This window comes from Chrysemys picta, chromosome 15 (genome assembly GCF_011386835.1).
Source record: "Chrysemys picta bellii isolate R12L10 chromosome 15, ASM1138683v2, whole genome shotgun sequence".
Lineage (NCBI taxonomy): Eukaryota > Metazoa > Chordata > Testudines > Emydidae > Chrysemys > Chrysemys picta.
In genome coordinates this window covers 6,387,111-6,408,678 of record NC_088805.1, presented here as the reverse complement: position 1 = coordinate 6,408,678, position 21,568 = coordinate 6,387,111, and the positions used below count along the sequence as shown (strand labels likewise).

Here is a 21,568-nt window from a genome sequence, read left to right as displayed (position 1 = left end):
TGTTTGCAAGAATGTTTGCGAAAAAAGAAAGTGGGATTGTGTGGATCTATGAATCCTGGTCTGAATATGACTAGCCAGTCAGGCTGGAAAGGTTGGTGCCGCCAAACCTGAAAACTGTGCTTTGGAGCGATCCAACCAGGAAGCAAAACCAATATCATGTTAGGCAGCAGGAGTTGCTAACTGGGCATAGTGACTAGCAAAGTCCTAATTGATGACCAATGCACAGGTTAAAATATTGTTCACAGAAACTATTTATGAATTATGAATAAATGTGTGTAACCAAAGTATCAGTGGGTAAATCATGAGCAGAGGGGGCAGGGGTTCAAATACATCTCCCATTGGCTAGCTTAGGTAGCTCCCTGCTCTAAGTGCCCTAACCATGGGGCTAAAAGTTATGAGAGAGAAGTCCTCCCCCTGCTCCTCCCCCCTCAGTCTGTTTTGGGTGAACTCACCCAAACCAATAAGCAGTTTCAGAGCATGCAACGCAGGTAGCCAAATGCCTGTCTCTGCCTGGTTTGTGAATGTGCGAGGGCAAAATGCAACTGGCTCCCACTTGGAGCCATGTTGTTGAAACAATGCGCCACCTAGGCCATAGCTGCTTGCATCTATACTGACCATTGTGGGTTTGTTCACATCATACTACTTGAGAACTAGAGCTGTTAAGATAACTTCTTTTACCCTTTGAAGGCTATTTCTTGATTTGTCCCCCATAGCCATGATGTGTTGGACTTTAACAGTTCATTCAGTAGTTTTAACACTGTAGAAATCTTGTAGGTATCGAACAAGATATTTACCATCCCCAGTACGGGACTCAGTTCTGCTACATTTGTCGGTGTGTTCAATTCTCAAATTGCTTTTACTTTGTAAGGGCTTGGACTGATTCTGTTGCTGTTTAATATTTGTCCCAAAAAACTCGATTTGGGGTAGGCAGAAAACACACTTTTCTTTGTTTAGCTTCAGTCTGGACGGACTGATTATGCTTGAACATCACTGAAGGTTTTGTTGTGGTCTTCCTTCAAAGTCCCATATATCAAAATATAATCCATGAAAACTACAACTCCATTTGTTCATTAACAGTTCTGCCATTTGTCTTTGGAAAATTTCAGATGCACTGGAAATCCCAAAGGGTAGTCTTCAAAAGCAAAATCTCCCAAAGGGTGTGATAAATTGAGTCAATTTACAACTCTTTGGCTAAAGGAAGTTTGCCAGAATCTGCTTGAGGCATCCAGCTTGGAGAAGACTAGCTGCTTTTGCTTTGGGGAGGAAGTCATCCAGTATTGGGAGGATATATTTTTCTTTCACAACTGCTTCATTAAGTCTTTAGGGGCCACACAGATTCATATGTTTCCATTATTCTTTATAACCAATATCACTGGGGCACGCCATGCTGTTGGCTCAGATTTTCTTGATAATGCCAATTTGTTCCAGTCTCTCTAACTCATTTTCCCCTTTATGAAGCAACAGGATAGGAATCCTGCAAGGTGTGTGTACACTACATGGTTCAGCATTTTCTCAAGTTTATTTGTGCTGGATCTCATTTCAAAAGTCCAGTATCATGAAATTCTCTGTCAAGTTCTTTTGCCTTTCTTACTAAGGCTGCCACACTGCGATTGAGAAGTCTTTTGGTCTTTGATCATTTGATCACATGCACTCTGAATGCATAGCTTTTGTCTTTGTAAGCTGTTTCTGTGGTGAGCTGGCCCATGCAGTTCAGAACATCTCTGGGGCTACTCAAGGCCATGTCAGGTGACTTCAGCTCTGTGAAAGGTTGAAAGTGACTGCAGGTCCCTTCTGAGATGACAGTTGTGTCTGCTCCTGAGTCAGTTTTAAAGTAAATAGTCATTGCATGAATATTCAGTTTCACTTTTCAGGCTCTGCCATCACACATGATAGATCCCAGAAACAATGGCTCATGATTGTCTGTAATATGAATCCACTCCCTGACTGCTTTGGTACGGCAAACAGCTGCAAAATGTTCATATTTTTTGCATTTATTCTCTATTGCATCTTTAGCTGGCTACACATATTGAGCTGGGAAATTTTCCACATCTTGTGCATTAGGTCTGAAATGCCTTGTAGTTAATCTAGTACTCCCCTTATAGCTTCAAGGCTTTTATGGTAATGACTTTTAGCATTCATGTTGTCCATGTTTACAGCCTCCAAGTTTCAGGTTTTTCAGGTTGCTCCTGTCTTTTGTTCTGCTGTTTGACTAGTTCAAAGTGCTTTACGATCTACATAGCTATAGGTAGTTTTAAGTCTGTCTTTTATTGTGGTTGCTGAGAGGTTCTTGTCAGTTAACCCAATAACCAGCCTGTCTCTGATACTTTTATGGTTTGTGTTCCCAGAATCACATATCAGCCAGTGCATTGGGGGCTTTTATAAAAGATTCAAATTTTCTCTGTTTCTGAATTCTCTTGTGAAAACACGCTCTTTCATAAACCATATTTCTCTGAGGTATAAAGTATGCATCAAACATGGCCCAAACTCTTTTTCATAGTCATCTTTGTGACTCTTCAGTAAAGTCAAAGGATTTAAAGATATGCTCTAATGGTTTCCCCGAAGCATAAATTAAAGACGATACCTGGATATCTCCAGGGTCCTGGTGGAATTTTGTAGCAAGGTGAAATCTTGCAAAATGTTGCTTCCAGTCTGTCCATGATGCAGCTCCATCAAAGCTAACGTTCTCTAGAGCACTGAAGAGTGGTATGAGATCTGACAACCTTTATTTGTGCCCTCTGTTTCTGCTCTCCTCTGGCACTTGCTTACTTCTGACACTATGTCATGTACATCTTGTACTCAGTACAAGCCTGACTGCTACTAGCAAGTCAGGCTTCTGTCCCAGATATGGACTGTCTACAAACCTTCCTTCCCAGAGAGAGACACACAAGATGTGTTCACTATAAAATCCTTTAATGCACTGCCAGGAAGGAATGGCTGTTGTGAGCTTAAGGTATGTAACACAGGGAGCCACGTAGTGGCTAAACAGTATAATACAGTTTAGCATTCCATTTCACAGTTTCAGTCTTAACTATTGTGTTGCTTTCATGAGTAAAAGATTGCTCTTATCATAGGCACCAACTTCTCTTGGCGCCGGTGGGGGCTCAACCCCCCCAACCCCCGCCCCACCCCGTCTCTAAATAGCGTCCGGGAGGAATTGGTAACAAGGTTAAAATGTCCGGGTTTTTTTTCTCCCTCGCCTCCCTTCCATGCAGAGTGCGGCTGCTGATTGGGCGGCTGGGCCGATTGACCCGCTCCCATTGGCCTCCAGCAGCCAGAGCCCTCCCTTGCTCGCCCCTCCCTCTGTCTGCAGCCCTGTGTAACACACAAACCGACCCACCTGGCAGCGTACTTTGCAAACACGTGGAGCCAGAATGGTAAGGGGAGTCCGGGGGGGGGCAGTCAGGGAGCGGGGGAGTGTTGGCTGGGTCCCTGGCCTCCACCTGCCTCCCCCCCTGCGGCCCCCCCGTGCTCCCCTTCCCTGCCTCTCCCTTACCTGCTTGTACTGCCAGAGCCAGCAGCAACTGCTGTCTGCTGCCCCCGGGTCCTAGCGTCCCCCATCCACTAATGGGAAGACAGGCTGCCCTTACCCTGCCCTTCCACCCTAGCCCCGAGCCTCTCCAACGCCCCAAACCCCTCAGCCCCAGCCCTCATCCCCCTGCACCCTAATCCTCTGCCCCAGCCCTGAGCCCCCTCCTGCATCATGAACCCCCATCCTCAGACCCACAGCCCTCACCCCTGCATCCCCTCCTATTCCCAAACTCCCTCCCAAACCCCCTCCCCCCTTCCCACATACCCCCTCCTGCCCTCAAACTCCCTCCCAAAGCCTGCACCCCCTCCCTTTGCACCACCTCCCACCCCCAAACCCCATCCCAGAGCCTGTACCCCTCACCCCCTCCTGCACACCCACCCCCTGCCCCAGCCTGGAGCCTGCACCCAGAACCCAAACTCTATCCCAGAACCTGCACCCTGCACCCCTCCTGCACCCTAATCCCCAGCCCAGGACCTGCACCCCAGACCTCCTCCCCTCACCCAACCCCCCTCCCAGAGCCTTAGGCAGGTGGGGGGGGGGGTTCTGGGCACCACCAAAATTTCTACAACCCTGCCACCCATGCGAGTGGATAAGGGTTGGGGCAGTGAGGAGACAGGTAGGGTCCTGGGGTGGCAGTTAGGGTGGGAGGTTCTCAGCAGGGGGCAGTCAGGGGACAAGAAGCAGGGGGGTTGGGGTTTTGAGGGGGGCAGTCAGGGGGTGGGAAGTGGGAGGGAGTGGATGGAGGCTGGGCAGGGGCAGGGCTAGGGCGGGGCTTCCCCTCCCCCCCAGTGTCCTCTTTTTTGATTGTGGAAATATGGTAACCCTACGCTCCACCCCCCTTCCTCCCAGAGCTTGTACTGGGAGGAGAAGCAGGGACACCGTGTGCTCAGGGGAGGAGGTGGAGGTGAGCTGGGGTGGGGGGGCAGGGAGGGGAGCTTGGCTGCCGGTGGGTGCAGAGCATCCACCAATTTTTCTCAATGGGTGCTCCGGGGCTGGAGCACCCACGGAGTCGGCACCTATGGCTCCTATGAGTGTGTTTTGCAGAATTAGACCCTAATTCTGACCCTGGAAATAGGAGGACCCTGTTTCAGGATGAAATACCAGAATTTCTCCGGGACAGAAATACCATTTTCTGAACAGCTCTAGATTTGAATGTGCATCGAGAGCAGGAATATATATGGGATGTGACTAAGATATGGAGGCTTGCCAATAGATGTTATGGGCCTGAAGGTCATGATACAGAACCCTGAGCCCTGTACTGTAAGCCATACTATTAGATTTACCTTTCGCATGTATGCCCTTAACATTCACATTTCCTGGTTTGTGAGTGTTTAAATGTACAACATTAACCTCGCATTAATGTAGCTTCCTGCCTATGATAGCATTAGGTATGTATAGTAGCACAGTGGGACAATCCACACCAAGATATGTGGTCAAGATTGTACCCCTGAAACTCACAGACATGCGCAGATTTCCCTTTCCCCACCTCTGTGACACCATCCCCCCAGCTCACTGGGCCCCACATAACTCTTAAAATCTTTTCCATACATACATCCTGCAATAACCATGACCACCAGAAAGTTCTTAGCATTCGGCAGAGACCCCAGATGCCCTGCCTTTGGTGAAACTTCATGAAGATGGTGACGGTAGGGGAAGCATGCCCATCTGGGCATGTCTTGGCATACAGACTAGGAACTATGTACCCTGGGGCAATTGGGTCATAACACCTAACCCAGGCTTTGTGACTCCCAGTGATTTTTTTCCAGGCATCTAAAAATTAGGCGGGCGTTACTCAGCATTGTCATGCCCAAGTTTCTTTGGGAATCTAGTCCTAAATGTTCATCTCTTACTATATTGTTTGTAAATACTTTTAAAACCCTTATACATAAGCGCCTGGGTAAAATTTTCAAAAGCACCAAAGTTACTTAAGAGCCTGAATCCCATTTTCAGATGTAATCGAAGTCCGTATCTGCCTAAGATCCCCTAGGGCTAGATCCACATAGAGACTTGAGCGTCGCAAAGCTGAGCATTGCAATGCCTAATTTTTAGTTGCCGGCCACCCAGCCGACTCCTCAGCCCTGAGTTAGGTGCTGTGGCAAATGACCAACGCTACTGTGGCTCCAGGTGTTCTGGTTAACCTGTAGTGACCTCTCCTTAGTCCACAGGGAATAAGGCTCTGCTCATCCTGGGGCTTACATACCTCCCCTCTATCACACCTCTGCTGCCCTCTGGCCCTGCTGTAGCACAGTGCCCACACTCCCTATGCAATGCAGGGGGAGAGTTAGGGGCCTAAGAATGGGATTGGCAGACCCCAGCAAGCGGAATGGGGAGCCTCCTGAGCTAGCCAATTAGAAATGCAGAGAAAGGGGGTGGGGCTTAACCTAACTTTGGTCTGGAGGAAAGTGTCTGTCTCCTGTGGGGACTCGCAGCTGTGACCCTTTTCCTGGTGCTAAGTGCCTGAGCAAGAACAGACTTTCTCATGGAAAAACCAGAGTTAGAGTCCATAGCCTAGTGGTTAGAGCACTCACATGAGCATACGGCAGGAGATCTGTTCTCAAACACTTGATGTGGAACAGGGACTTGAACGTGGGCATCCTACTTCCCAGGGCAATGCCCAAGTCACCAGTCTGGGGGCTGTTTTGGGATGTCTCTTTCTCAATTTCTGTTCTGTTGTGTATAAGTAATGACACAGGCATTGCTGCAGCACTGGGCCCCAGAATCTCACGTTTCTCTAGTTGGTAATTATGATTCCAGCTCTTTTGGTACTGGAGACAGGGCCGGCTTCAGGCACCAGCCTGGCAAGCAGGTGCTTGGGGCGGCCGCTCCGGAGAGGGGCGGCACGTCCAGGTATTCGGCGGCAATTTGGCGCACAGTCCCTCACTCCCGCTGGGAGCAAAGGACCTCCCGCCGAATTGTCGCCGCAGATCGCGATCGCGTTTTTTTTTTTTTTTGGATGCTTGGGGCGGCCAAAACCCTGGAGCCGGCCCTGCCTGGAGATAATTCTGAAAACTGGACCAGCTGTCACTGAGGCAGGGTCCTGTGCCTGAGTCTGCAGAAAGCCTGAAACAATAGTTCTAAAAGATGTGAACTGTTTCATTCATTTCAGTCAGGGTCCCTGGGGCAGCTGCAGTAGTTGACATTTTTTTCAAGATGCCACCAGATTCAGCATTGCCGCTGTACAATTTGTTGTTCTGCTGCAGTGTGGCTACAATCTCTGCCTTACACCCCCGCACCATGGCTCTTGTCACTGGCACAGATGGAGGGAACTGGTTTGGGCCTGCGTTACTGAGCCCCAGGCAATCTGGAGAGCATAATGAAAACACCCATCTTCAGAAGTGACCTGCTGCCATCTCGCTCTGATAGCAAGGGCAGGTCAAGCTTAATCATGAATACAAATGAATATGTTACATGAAATGGGACAAACATTTATGAGAGCGAGAACCCCTCCTGCTTGAGATCACCAGCCAGTCAGTAATTGCTGGGGATCAGAAAACTTTCTCTGTGACCACCTCTATCACGGAGATTTTACATTTTATTTTGGAGATTGCAAGAGCTGGTAGTGGCCGGTGTCAGAGCAGAAGATCACTTGCAGTTCTATTAGACAGTGTGTTGGCTCCTTGAGTCGCTCTGTGTTGCGCTTGCAGAGACATGTTTAGTAACAGAAAGGATGCAGATAAGAAAACCACAATTGAAACCTGACAAAATCTTTTCCTGAATGTGTGTTTTTCAGGCCCAAAGCCCTTAGCTGTAAAGGCAAAGAAGTCGAGAATGTTTTCAACATCCGAACCCCTGAAGATGCCAACCGGGTAGTGAAACTGGCCAGCAGCAAGAATGCAGTTATAGTGGGAGCCTCTTTCCTTGGTGAGATTTGGTCTTGGGCAGAACATCTCAAGAATCCCATTCAGGGGCCTTTGGGCAGAATTTCCCCTTTGAGACGTTATATTTTAGTTTTCTTTATAATTCCTCATTTTCCACATGGGTAGTTAACCATTGGAACAGTTTACCTAGGGAAATAAAGGAGTCTCCGTCCCTTGAAATCTTTAAATCAAGATGTCTCTCTAAAAGATCTGCTCTAGCTCAGTGAGAAGTTATTAGACTGGATGCAGGAATCACTTGATGAAATTTGATGTCCTGTTTCATTCATGAGGTCAGACCTTAACGTCATATTTTTGACCTGTGCCTACCCCTTAAATTTTCTTGTATCAGAGGGGTAGCCGTGTTAGTCTGAATCTGTAAAAAGCAACAGAGGGTCCTGTGGCACCTTTGAGACTAACAGAAGTATTGGGAGCATAAGCTTTCGTGGGTAAGAACCTCACTTCTTCAGATGAGGTTCTTACCCACAAAAGCTTATGCTCCCTATACTTCTGTTAGTCTCAAAGGTGCCACAGGACCCTCTGTTGCTCTTAAATTTTCTTGTGATCTTTTTGGCCAGAATAATCTATTGTAGATCCTTAAAAGATGTAGCTGGTTCATGGAGCTAGTGAATTTTCTGGGATGTTTTATTTTTGTATGCAGCCACATGATGTCCTTTAAATGAAAAATTCCCTTCGTACGACTCGCTTGTGGCTATTGCCACAATTGTCTACTTGTATTGGTAACATTCCATTCTCTTCAGGTTCTTATAATACTTCTTGAATACTCACAGACAGAGGGGTTACTCATTACGAATTAAGATGGATTTCATAAATAACAAAAAGACCAGGAGCACTTGTGGCACCTTAGAGACTAACACATTTATTTGAGCATAAGCTTTTGTGGGCTACAGCCCACTTCTTCGGATGCTGTAGCCCACGAAAGCTTATGCTCAAATAAATGTGTTAGTCTCTAAGGTGCCACAAGGACTCCTGTTCTTTTTGCAGATACAGACTAACACGGCTGCTACTCTGAAATAAATAACAAAGCTTGTCGTCATGACTTCGGACATAATGGTCTTATAAGCAGGGGACTATCGAGTTGGAGTAGGGGATGTGATATTGCCTCTGCATAAAGGGCCAGTGAGACCAGCCCTGAAATACCATGTCCATTTAAAAGGAATGTTAATAACTGGGAAGAGTTCAGAGAAGTGCTATGAGAGAGATTAACTGGCTGGAAAATGTGCCTTACTGCAAGAGACGAAAGGAGCTCAAGCTGAGATTTGCAGTGACTTGTGCTCCTAACTAATGGTGGCATTGCTGAAAATCCCATCCCCTCCTTGTCCAAGAGCAGGTTAAGAGGTGAGTTCATAGCAGTCTAGAAGTACTTACATGGAGAGAAGAATTTTGTAATCTAGCAGATAAAGGCATACCAAGATCCAAGGCTGGAATAGGAAGGTAGACAAATTCAAATGGGAAATAAACTAAGCTGCAAGTTTTTAACATCTTCTTTGATATCTATGTCTGTAACCTATAAGGCAGGTTTTCCAAATCTCTGATGGTTCTTGTAGCTCTTTTCTGACCCCTTCCAATTTTTCAACATCCTTTTTGAAGTATGGATATCAGAACTGGACACAGTATCCAGCAATGGTCTTGCTAATGCTGCAGATAGAGGCAATAACACCTCCCTACTCAATAATCCTCTCTTTGTACATCCAAAGATTGTGTTAGCCCTTTTATAGCCACTGAAGTGCACTGGGAGCTCATATTCAGCTGGTCTCCACCATGACCACTAAGTCCTCTGAGTCACTGCTTTCTAGGACACAGCCCTCCCGACCCAACTGGTAAATTAATTTAATTAATTGTCTAGAAGACTGAACAATTAGGCTGACCAGTCTATGAACTGCACGCACATATTGGATACTTATTGTTTGGGTCAGTTTCCTGGTTTCAAGATGTAATCTATTCAGTCAAGAAGCAGAAACTATAACACGCAACCATGGCAACCAGTCACAAACTGCAAATAGTCAAAGTGAACAATTCACAGACAACCGATAGGTTGAAAATCTCTTGGCCAGGTTATTTGAACAATGCTTCCAAATAACAAACACATTCCCAGACATCGGGATTGGTTCATAATTAGAAAAAAAAAAGCTAAATTCACAATGAATCATACTTGCAATGTATAATTCAGTAAGCTTGACTATGATCCCAGCCACAGAATGTATGTTCCTCCTAGTTCTTCTATTCATAAAGTTATGGTTTTAAATGAGAGACACTAGGTGGATGTGGTAGTATTTTTATTGGACCAACTTCTGTAGGTGAGAGAGACGTGCTTTCGAGCTCCACAGAGCTTTTCTTCAGGCTTGTGGAGTTCGAAAGCTTCTCTGTTTCAGCCACAGAAGTTGATCCAATAAAAGATGTTACCTCACCCACCTTGTGTCTCTCATATCCTGGGACCAACATGGCTACAACACCACTGCAAACCACGATGCTTTTCAATGACCATTTACTAAGTATATCACAGTGCATCATTTACTTCAGTCTTCAAAGCCTTTTTGTGGCTTCCTCCTCGTAAGTATTTCACAAATAAATAATTGGTCTTGTGGTTAAACACAGAAAAGATCGCTGTGAAGCCCTTTGGAGAGCAGAAGGTTTCTGCCCACCCTATGAATACTCTTAATATCCCAGAATAGCAATTCCAGTTCCCATCGCGGGGAATCAGGCGGCTTGAGGCAACCCAGGTCATGCTGAGCCACAATTATCATTATGCATACCAGCGGTAGTCCTCAAATTGCAGTCATACCAGAGACCCCAGTATGGATCAGACCCTGACAGTGCTAGGAGGGAAGGGGTGACGTTACACACGTATAACAAAAAGATGGTCCCTGCCCCCTGGCGCTTACAATAGACTGAGAGAGCGGCTTGCTAGGAAAACATTCTTCATACCATCTGCAGTGCATCCTTGTGCTGAGCCCAAAGACAGCCGCTCATGCCATGGCAGCTGTTCCCAGCCCTGAAAGGGCGGATTGAAAGTTCTCACATCTCTAGCCACCACCTGACAGCTCTTGAATTCAGCTCCAGAGACCTCACTGAAGTGCAGGGAGTGGCGTGCGCTGTCTCTGACCTGCTTCTGTTCCCCAGGGATGGAAGTGGCAGCCTACCTGACAGAGAAGGCCCATTCTGTATCTGTGGTTGAGCTGGAAGAAGTGCCTTTCAAGAAGTTCTTTGGGGAGAAGGTTGGCCAAGCTCTCATGAAGGTGATTATGACTTACCAGTCTCTTAGAGGATTATTTTGGATCAAGCAAGGGGGTCAGTGACCCTGATTCCTGCTGTGCGGCGGACAGCTGTGCACGTCTTACCTCCCTGCTGGCACTATCAGTTAGTGGTATCATTGTGTTCAGTTTATTTGATGTATTAAATGTGCATGCAGTGTTCTGAAGCTATAAAGTGCTGCACGGTGGTTGACACCTAAAAGAAAACATTGGCCATATCCTCCCCATTGGCCTAATTGCAATATGCTCAAGTATTTTGTGTTCCTACACTGCAAAATTATGACACCCCACTGAGCAGGCGAGGCGCAGAGATGCTCAGAGAGCCCGTTTCCAGTGCACCCTCAAGCCGAGTTGAGAGCTGTAGCTCAAGAAGGAGGGAATGGGATTGTGGAGGAAGAGTCAGAGAAGCCAGAAGCTAGTGGCAGCTCCAGAGCGTAAGGACTCGTGTCTCTCTCTCGTTGCACAGATGTTTGAAAACAACAGGGTGAAGTTCTACATGCAGACTGAAGTGTCTGAGCTGCGGGAGCAGGAGGGCAAGGTACAGCGGCTGGTGCTCCAGGAGCGGAGCGTTGCGGGGCTGAGGGAAGGGGACTGTGGGCCAGACTGTGTCTGACCTGTGCATGAGTGTGTGGAAGGAGCTCAAAGGAGTGCAGGAACCGTTCCCAACCTGCAGCCCTAGGGGCACCTATCTCTCCAAAGTGGGTAGAGAGAGCAGGCCAGGCCCCCCATCCCCACCTCCTCCCAGCACAGTCTGCGGAATGAACTGGGTTCAAATTAAATATAGGGGTCACTACCAGCCTCTAGTAATTATGGGCTGAGGGATTCTCCTGTTTTTGGTGATTCCACACTGTACACTGCTGGGACAGGGCTTATCCTGTGACATCATTCCGAGGGCCCACATGCCCGTTGTGCAGTCAGGGTGCCTAGCCCATCCATTAATGAAATACGGCATGAGAAAAGTCAAGCACAGAGAAATTAGCAATGCCAGAATTCAAGTCACCCGGGCAGTCCTAATTTGGCCCCCTTTGTGTGCATGTCTGGAGGAGTCCGGAGGTCTGTCTGTCAGAGGTGGGTTCGTTTCATTGCTGGTTCATTGCTTCTTCTCGTTTCTGTTCTATTAAATTCACATTCTCTCACCATGCCCACCAACACATCTCTGAGGGCAACACACATTTCAGCCCACTGTATTTTTGTGGCTGGATTTTACTGTGGAGAGATTTCCATGATAGGGGTTTGGACAGCAATTAGGATCTAGGATGGTTGGTGAGCACCAGCTAAAGGGGAGATTGGTGCGATATATATCATGCATTACCGCTGTCATTAGGGAGCAAGAAACCTGCAGCTACAGGGTTTACATTAGGGAGCCAAGACCCAAGAGTGAGAATCCTGCAGGATAATCTCTTCATTGAAGCAGAATTACAATAGAGTCATTTCCCCTTATCTCATGAACGAGAGCGAGATTCCAACTCAGCTGGGTACTGCTAGGTTCTTTTCTGTCCTTAAAGTAACCATGATTTTCATCTGTGTCCCCTAAAGCTTAAGGAAGTTGTCCTGAAGAGTGGGAAAGTCCTCCGTGCGGATGTCTGTGTCATCGGCATAGGTAAACGAATCCTGATGTGCAAAGCTTCAGTGTTTGGCAATAGTATGGCTTCTGCTTCCCCAGACAGAGGAGAGAGCTTGTTATCTTGTTAGCTTAGACTGGTAGGGACCTCTTCGGTCATTGAGTCCAGCCCTTTGCAACCCATCAAATCCACCATCAACACGCAAACAAGGGGAACCTTTCCAGCTGTTGGTTAATTGATCCTTGCCAAAGAGATGTGAAGATAACAGTGAGATAGAGTAGCTGAGTCAAAGTCCCTTGTCAGAACTGTGGTTAGGTAATAGATGTGGTCATAAAACTTACTGTTTCCCTCAACATTTTTCATTTGATTTTTGTTTTCCAGGAAAAAATTCATTTAATTTCAAATTTTTTATTTTGATTCATTTTTTTTTAACAACCTGATGTGGTAGAACGGATGATATGTAGAGTATTTTTTCCCTTTTTCATCTCTATAACTTTCCAAAACATCTCCAGCATTGGAAGAGTCACCAGGTGACAGAGTTCCATTTTCCCTTTTGCTGCCTGTTGACTTTTCCAAAGTTGGTGAAGTTTTGAAAAGTGAGAATGAAAAAAGGAAAATAGAAAAAAAAAAGGGGGGAAGAAAAGAAGGGGGAAAACTGTAATGCAGAGAAACAGAGGAGAGCCCTCTTTGAACATGGTTGTGCTCCTTTTAACGATAGTTTGGTGCTTAGATACCATCACTTTTGAAATATTTGTGATAGATAGAGAAACAGACTAAAACTATTCTCATTGATAAGACTCACCCAATTCAATGCCCATTGATCACACCCTTGTGAATTTTAAACTTGAAGTGCATTAAAACATGGTAATATTCATTGTGTAGTATGTGAAATCCTATACATCTGCCATGTACATTGGCCAAACCGGACAGTCTCTACGTAAAAGAATAAATGGACACAAATCAGACGTCAAGAATTATAACATTCAAAAACCAGTTGGAGAACACTTCAATCTCCCTGGCCACTCGATTGCAGACCTAAAAGTCGCAATATTACAACAAAAAAACTTCAAAAACAGACTCCAATGAGAGACTGCTGAATTGGAATTAATTTGCAAATTGGACACCATTAAATTAGGCTTGAATAAAGACTGGGAGTGGATGGGCCATTACACAAAGTAAAACTATTTCCCCATGCTTACTTCCCCCCCACACACACATACACACACAGTTCCTCACATCTCCTTGTCAATTGCAGGAAATGGGCCATTTTCATTACCACTACTAACAGTTCTTTTTCTCTCCTGCTGATAAAAGCTCACCTCAACTGATCACTCTCCTTATAGTGTGTATGGTAACACCCATTCATGTTCTCTGTGTGTGTATATATATATCTATATCTTCTTACTGTATTTTCCACTGCATGCATCCGATGAAGTGGGCTGTAGCCCACGAAAGCTTATGCTCAAATAAATGTGTTAGTCTCTAAGGTGCCACAAGTACTCCTGTTCTTTTTGCGGATACAGACTAACACGGCTGCTACTCTGAATCCTATACATCTGTGGTTCTCAAACTTTTCCAGAAGAAGATCCCCTGACCACTGTTCAAGGACTCCCACAAAACCCCTCTCTCATTTAACTAGGCAGTAACTATTGACATAATGTACTTGTGTGTCATTTTGTACAAATTAGGCAGTCTACACAGCCTAGCTTTTATTTCCCATCTTTGATTTGCATTTTGTATTGATGTTTTAAAAAGCTACAACCAAAAACATTTTCAGATTAAAAATCACGGCTGCCGCTTCGGGCGCTCTATGTATGGCCACGCTTCGGGTTCAGGGCGCTATGCCGCCTCCTTGTGCTCTCTTCCTGGACAAAGCCTCAGTCCTGCAGTGCACTCCATGCAGGTGGAACTCATTGCAGGAGGGGGACTTGAACGTACAAGCCAGGCAAAGGTTAGAGGAGCAGGGATACAGTCTACAAGCACAGTGATCACCACGGATGGGTGGCAATTAGCGTGTTAGCTCCACTTTTCGAAGGAGATCGTTCTGCTATTTTTTAGAGTGGGAGTGGGGTGAGTTAATTGGAGCACAGGAGGCTGGAAAGGAAGGGCAGTGCTGTGGAGGACAGCAAACAGGGAGAGAAGGAGTGCTCTCCACGTGCTATCTGATAAGAACAGAGTTACCTGGTTTCCAAGTGCAGCTGCACATGTTGTACGTATTCTAATCAGTTTATCCCTAGGTCTGTGCATTTCCACTGTTACTTTAGTTTCTGCCAAATCCTCCCCATCCACTGAACTTGGCCAACAAGGCTCTGATGCCCCCTGTCAATCATTCATTCGCTGCCCACTGTGGCACTCAGCACAGCTGCATTCGTGAGACCCAACAGAAGCTGTTAACTGAGCAGCACCTGGTATCATGGAACTGAACTGACATTGGCAGGAGAGTGATTGTTGGAGGTAGCAGGTCCTTTCTCGCTCTGACATCTGTTTTCATGAGAGAGACAGTGTCTGGGAGTCAGACCCACTCACACAATGTCCTTTGCCTTTCCGGCAGGTGCAAGTCCAGCAACAGGATTTCTGAAGCAAAGCGGCATTAACATTGATTCCAAAGGCTTCATTGTCGTCAACAAGGTAAACACTGTCAAAGCACTGACAGTTGCAAGGCCCTACGCAGGCTGTGATGGTAGGTGTGGAGTCAGCCATATAGTGGAGGAGTGGGAGCAAATCCAGAATTAAGGTTGTAGTGCAGTTGCTGTTTAGAGCCAAATTTTCAAAGTCATCTGCCTACGCGTGTGTATTTTAGAGTATCTTGAAAATTAGTGTGGCTCACTAAGGGATAAATATGGGGTCATTTAGCCAAGGGATTTTTGAGCTATCGGTAGCCTCAAAGTGAGTAGTTTAAGATTAACAAGTATCAGAGGGGTAGCCGTGTTAGTCTGGATCTGTAAAAAGCAACAGAGAGTCCTGTGGCACCTTGAAGACGAAGTGGGTATTCATCCACGAAAGCTTATGCTCCAATACATCTGTTAGGCTAGGTCTACACTACCCGCCTGAATCGGCGGGTAGAAATCGACCTCTCGGGGATCGATTTATCGTGTCCCGTCGGGACGCGACAATCGATCCCCGAATCGGCGCTCTTACTCCACCAGCGGAGGTGGGAGTAAGCGCCGCCGACAGAAAGCCGCAGAAGTCGATTTTGCCGCCGTCCTCACAGCGGGATAAGTCGGCTGCGATACGTCGAATTCAGCTACGCTATTCACGTAGCTGAATTTGCGTATCTTAAATCGACTCCCCCCTGTAGTGTAGATGTACCCATAGTCTTTAAGGTGCCACAGGACTCTCTGTTGCTTTTTAAGATTAACAGATTCTTATGAATATTGACTCTCAATAAAATCGCGCAAGAGAATGCGATTTTGGCCCCTGCTGTGGACTGTCCCATGAGGATGTGAAAAGCTTCAGACATCAAATGATTCTGAGGAAGCAAAATGAGAAAAAAATAGAGAGAGCGCTCCCACCCCTTCCCACAAATTCCTGGAGTGTATCCGCAGTTGCACTAAACTACACACCTGGTAACCAAGAGGTCTACTCACAGAACTTACTCTAACTGCTATTAATGTTTCTGTGCCGTGCAGAACCTGCACTGTGTTACTGTAGCCTTGGAGGCTGACTCTAATGCACCCATTTTACAGAGCTAGGATAGGACCCAGATCCCCTAAGGTATTTAGACCCCTAACTCCCATCCACTTCAATGGGAAATACCTTTGAGGACCGGGGTCTCTGTCTCTTGTATGACCAAGCCAACTCTCATCCACTTTGCCACACAGTCTTCAAGAAGCGGCTTGCCAAATCAGATGCGTGCGTAACCCACACTGCCAGTACGACTCTGCAGCGGTCACCCTCTAGAAGTTATACCACGGATCAAGGTTTATGACTGTACTGCTCATTGTGTGCTACATGATGTGGTTCTTTAACTCAAGTGTCAGGGGATTGTGCTTCTACAGCTGGAGGTTCTGGGTTCTGTCATCACAGACAACCCCCACAGAAGCATGTCTGTCTGAACGATGCTCGCATAAACAGGAAGACACACCTAGAATCTTGATGCCTAGTGTCCTGCTGCTCTCTCAAATACTGTGTAACCTAGTAACAATGTGTGATTGTGACTCCCTACATGGTCCACACACAGAGCAGTAGCATGGTTTATACACTCCCCTTTCCCCCCGCCCCCACAAGAACCACCGCCCATTGTCCTGTAGGTGAGGTGAAAAAGGTCTGTGTTGTGAAGATGAAGGTTGTGTGGGGGGGTGTGTCACACCTAGTTAATGACCCATGTGAGTGTAAAAATACATCTTTATGTATAAAAGTTCACCATCAGCAGGAACAGTGGAACAGGACAGGTTGACTGTCTCTGGGAAGGTACTGATATTAGGACTGTTTCTATGGCATGGTAGGGTTTTGCAAGACATCTTGTAGTGCTGACACTAGAGATTGTGGGGGAGGCTGGGTTCCAGATGCCCGGGCCCTGCTATCCTTTCATCCAGTGAACCCTATGAGGTGTGACAAAGTTCCTCCTCTATCTTGGTGGGTCCTGTGCTTATTGGCAGATTTTCTTGCCTCAGAGATTCACCATGTGAGTTGGGGAACAGCCCAGAGACCTTCCCCTCTGGGGGAACCCACAGTCCAGGTCAATTGGGAGGTTTGGGGGGAACCCGGGCCCCCCCTCTACTCCGGGTTCCAGCCCAGGGCCCTGTGGACTGCAGCTGTCTATAGTGCCTCCTTTAACAGCTGCATGACAGTTACAACTCCCTGGGCTACTTCCCCATGGCCTCCTCCAAACACCTTCCTTATTCTCAACACAGGACCTTCCTCCTGGTGTCTGATAACGCTTGCGCTCCTCAGTCCTCCAGCAGCACACCCTCACCCTCTCCCTCTCCCTCTCAGCTCCTTGCGCCTCTTGCTCCCAGCTCCTCACACTCGCCCCACAAACTGAAGTGAGCTCCTTTTAAAACCCAGGTGCCCTGATTAGCCTGCCTTAATTGATTCTAGCAGCTTCTTCTTAATTGGCTCCAGGTGTCCTAATAGGCCTGCCTGTCTTAACTGGTTCTAGCAGGTCCCTCTAGTGCAGCCCCTGCTCTGGTCACTCAGGGAACAGAAAACTACTCATCCAGTGACCAGTATATTTGCCCTTTACCAGACTCCTGTACCCCACTGGTCTGGGTCTGTCACAGTGGGTACAGCTGGCAAAGGAGAAGTGGGAGTAATGCATGGGGGTGTAGATGGGGAAGCAACTTCTTTTCTCTCTCTCATCCCTTCCCTTCTCCTCTAGCGCTTGGATTCTTTTTGCCTGATTTGGCTAAGTGTTGTAATCACGGTGAAGCAGTGCTGCTGCTGACCCTGCACTTGTAACACCAATTGCGGCGTAATCACCAGTGGTGCTTGTGGTTAGATGTTTGGCTGCGTGTGTTCCCTCTGTGCGCTGCCCCAGCTCTGCGCAGACAGCTGGCACAGCAGACCTCGAGCGAACCGCCCAATGACCATAAAATCCGTTAAGGTGCGAAGGCACCAGGCCAGGTTTATCGTCGACGAAGCATGGTCCTAGCTCTCCAGATCAATGTCTACAATTCTACTAGCGCGTGTGTGCCCGTGACAATGGACGCAGCTCAGTGTATGGTGGGCTAGGCTGGCCTGCCTCTTGCTCACAACTTAACTTTGCTTTATATCAGCAAAGTTTTGACTACTTTAGCCCAGGCCTCAGGCCTCCTACCAGGCCTTGATACATGGGCTTATGTTTCAGGCCCTCTCCCTACTACAGTGCTAACGGCCCCTTGCTTCCTTTCAGATGATGCAGACCAACATCCCAGGAGTTTTTGCGGCTGGTGATGCTGTCACCTTTCCTCTGGCTTTGCGTAACAACAAGAAGGTGAACATCCCTCACTGGCAGATGGCACATATGCATGGTGGGTGTATTTCAGTCCCTTCACATTATGGATCCTGAACTACTTAGGGACAAGCCTGTCTTGAAGATGCGCAGGAAGTCAGCCAGCCAGACCTGGCTAGATAGAGAGGCAGTTGGGAATAGGTAGCAGGGGAATGGGGATTTATTATTCACCATTCACTTGACTGTTCAATATTATCCCTCATTATTCCGTCATGGGTTGTTTGTCTTAGATTGGCCAGTGGTCCTTACCCAATGGGGGGTTTTCAGATTTAAAGGTATTTAGGCACCTACTGATGCAGATAGGTGCCTAGTGGGACTTAATAAAGCATGTAACCTAGTCGAGTCCCTAACTCCCATTGCCGTGCTTGTAAATCCGATTAGGTGCCCACCTTCCTCTTTAGGCCCCCAAATACAGCCCCAGTCCTTAGCTGTGCAAGCCAGGGATTTTTCCGTGATGCCTTTAGCTTCCTGCCATAGCACAATCCTTCCTGGAGCACCCTCCTGCAGCAAGCTGGGCATGACAGGCACACCTGCCTCAGTTTCCTTCCTTAAGAGTCCCCAGTAACTTCACACAACCTTTCTTGCCTCAATAATAACCCTCCTTGGGGCCAGTTTCTTAGCCAAACACAGTGCAAATCAGACAGCATCCCTCACTGCCCCGGCCCGCTCACTGTCCCAGTGTCCAACTCTCCAGTGTGGACATGTCGGCAGATTAGCCCCTCCGCTGCCTCCCTTTCTTCAGCCCCCTCCGGCCCTGGCTCAGGGAAGCCAAACTGCAAACCCCTCTTGCTGCTCTCCTGCCTTTGCCCAGGAACCACCTTCTGCTCCTCCAGGTCTCTGGCAGCTCTCAACTATTTTTTACTGAGTGAGTCTGTCAGCCCTGACTCACCAGGTTCTCTTCCCCCTGATCCTTTTATAACTCCAGGTGCTGCCCCGCCTTCCATTGGCCAAACTAGGAGCACCTGTACAGACACAGGGGAGCTGGGCCTACTTCATTTAAAGGGGCCAGTCAACCTGTGACATATGTTCCTCCTGCTGACATCTCCATGCTGGACAGCTGGCACGTCTGCCTCAGTTTCCTTCCTTCAGAGTTCCCAGTAACTACATATCCGCTTTCTTGCCTCAATAATACCCCTCTGTGGGGCCAGTTTATTATCAAAACACAGTGCAAATCAGTCCATAATCGAAAGTCTCCAACACAGTCCATCTCACCGCAGTGCATTTAATCCTTAAAACCCTCTCTTTCCAGCAGGAACCTCACCCCGCAAGGCTCTCTGCTGGGACTGCATCCTCATACTGCAGTGTCTTCCACTACATCTCAGTTCCTTGTCAGTCCTCTTCAAGCCCTCTGCCAGGATAGCCACCCTAGCCCTTCCAGATGGAGTGTCACCCTGCTCTTCCCAACGGGAACCCCACAGCCCCTTCACTCCCCCAGCCCTCTCGCTGTTCCCTGGGTCCAGCTCTCCAGCATGTCAGCTGCAAGCCCTTCTGCTGCTCCCCTGCCTCCAGCCCTCTTCCACCTTCGGCTTTCTGGCTTAGAGCCAGCAGGCACCTCTCTCTGCTGCTGCCGCTCCTCTTCCTGCCTTCCGCCCTCTCCAGCCCTGGCTCAGGGAGATCAGCCAACAAAACCCGCTTGCATCGCTCCTGCCTTCAGCCTTCTCCCAGGAAATACCTTCTGCTTCCTACGAGGACCTCCTGTAGTCTCTTGGTTGCCGGTAGCTCTCACCTGCCTTCTTCCGAATGAAGCTGGTAACCCCAATTCACCAGATCTGTCTCCCCACTAGGGCCCTGCTGCCTGGCTCATTTACAGCCCTAGGCAGTGCCTCACCCTCTTAAATGGCCAAACTGGCACAGGGGCACTGGGCCTGCTTCATTTAAAGGGATCAGCCGTCCTGTGACACTTCCCTTATCAATGTTCTACACTTCATAGCCTCTAACTGATACTGATTTCCTTCGATTTCCCTTTTCTTCCATTAGTTATATGTTTCTGTTTTAGTTCTAATGCGGCCTTCACTTCACCACTGAACCAGGATGGGTTTTTAGCCCAAGTAGTCATCTAGCCTGTGTGTGGAGTCCTGGCTTTTTGGCCCTCTAATAAACTCCTATTTTTCATTCACATTTTTCTATCTCAAATTTTCCTCTTATTCAGTTTGGCTCATAATTGTTCCCAGTGTTGGGAAATGAGTGATTTTCAAGCACCAAGTCTAGGTTGTTCTGGCTGCGACTGTCTTCTCTTTGCCCATATTGAACATAATCAAATGTGGCCTAGACCATTGCTAGAATTCCTCTTCTTCCCGATGTATTTAAAAATACCTTTATTGTCCTTAACCTGCTGGCCTTAGGCATTTGGCTTCTCTCAGTGTCCAACAGTTTACCCAGAAAAAAGGAAAAATCCCCCAGGCAAGTTGAAGGACTCAGTCATCCCCCGGCTTGCACACTAGCCCCTTTCTCCTTTTTGCATCAGCCTTTCCCCCCACCCCCCAGTCTCATGCGTCCCACCGTGGCACTGCCAGTCTGCCAGCCAGGTGCCCCAGTGGTCAGTTTTTAGAGTTCTATCACCCAGGTTACCCTTCCTTTTGAACGCAATACTCTGGTTAGCATCGTTCTAAACATGCTTCGAGGATTTTAATATCATTACATGACATAAAGAAGCATCGGCACTGAAAACATGCTCTTCTTTACCTACAGCAACGCCATTCTCAGTCTATGAAGCCCTGAATCACCATGGCGTCAGTACAGATTTGGGGGGGGGCACTGATACTTTGCCCCATAAAGCTGTCTGCTCTTGAGAAGAGTTTTATCCACTGTCCCTCCTCTTCCCCTCTCTCCTTGTTCATTTTTCGATATCTGTGAAAGGGGCCAGGCGCCAGTCTGCCCTGTCATTGGAGGGGAACACTGAAAGGGGCGGGGGTGAGACTGGTAGCTAAGGTTAAGATTTTGTCATGGTTATTTTTAGTAAAAGTCACGGACAGGTCGCGGACAAGAAACAAAAATGCATGGAAGCCTGTGACCTGTCTGTGACTTTTACTAAAAATAATGGGGGCGGGCGGTGTTGACGGGGAGCTGACTGATGCCCAAGCGGGGCTGGGGAGGAGGGGGAAGAGAGCCTGAGGTCTGTTGCAGGAGGGAGGAGGAAGTCCAGCACCTGCCACTGCCGACAGCTCCAGATCCTTCTGCCACAGCCCCAGCGGCTCAGAGCTCTGGGGTCCCACCATCCGCAGTGGCTCCAGGTCCCCCTGAGGAAGCTGAGAGCCCTGCTCCCCCCCCAGCAGCTGAGACCTCTGGCCCTGCTGCCCTGGGGTTGAAGCAGGAGGTCTCGTAAAGTCACGGGAATCCGTGATCTCCGTGACATAATCTTATCTTTACTGGTAGCCAGTCTTCTCGGGGGTGGGAAGGTGCAGATTAAGGGTCTATAATTG

At 47.7% G+C, this 21,568-nt stretch overlaps 1 protein-coding gene across 5 annotated transcripts in view; it reads left to right on the top strand.

Annotated features, from left to right (window-relative positions):
- AIFM3 (apoptosis inducing factor mitochondria associated 3) overlaps positions 1 to 21,568 on the top strand; it is a 109,345-nt gene that overhangs the window by 65,384 nt on the left and 22,393 nt on the right. For all 5 annotated transcript variants that reach the window (XM_042843204.2, XM_042843202.2, XM_042843201.2 and 2 more), the window contains 6 exons: positions 7,260 to 7,390; positions 10,525 to 10,640; positions 11,122 to 11,193; positions 12,192 to 12,255; positions 14,769 to 14,845; positions 18,051 to 18,168. In XM_042843204.2, coding sequence (XP_042699138.1) covers positions 7,260 to 7,390; positions 10,525 to 10,640; positions 11,122 to 11,193; positions 12,192 to 12,255; positions 14,769 to 14,845; positions 18,051 to 18,168 — 578 coding nt within the window. The remainder of the gene's footprint in view (positions 1 to 7,259; positions 7,391 to 10,524; positions 10,641 to 11,121; positions 11,194 to 12,191; positions 12,256 to 14,768; positions 14,846 to 18,050; positions 18,169 to 21,568) is intronic.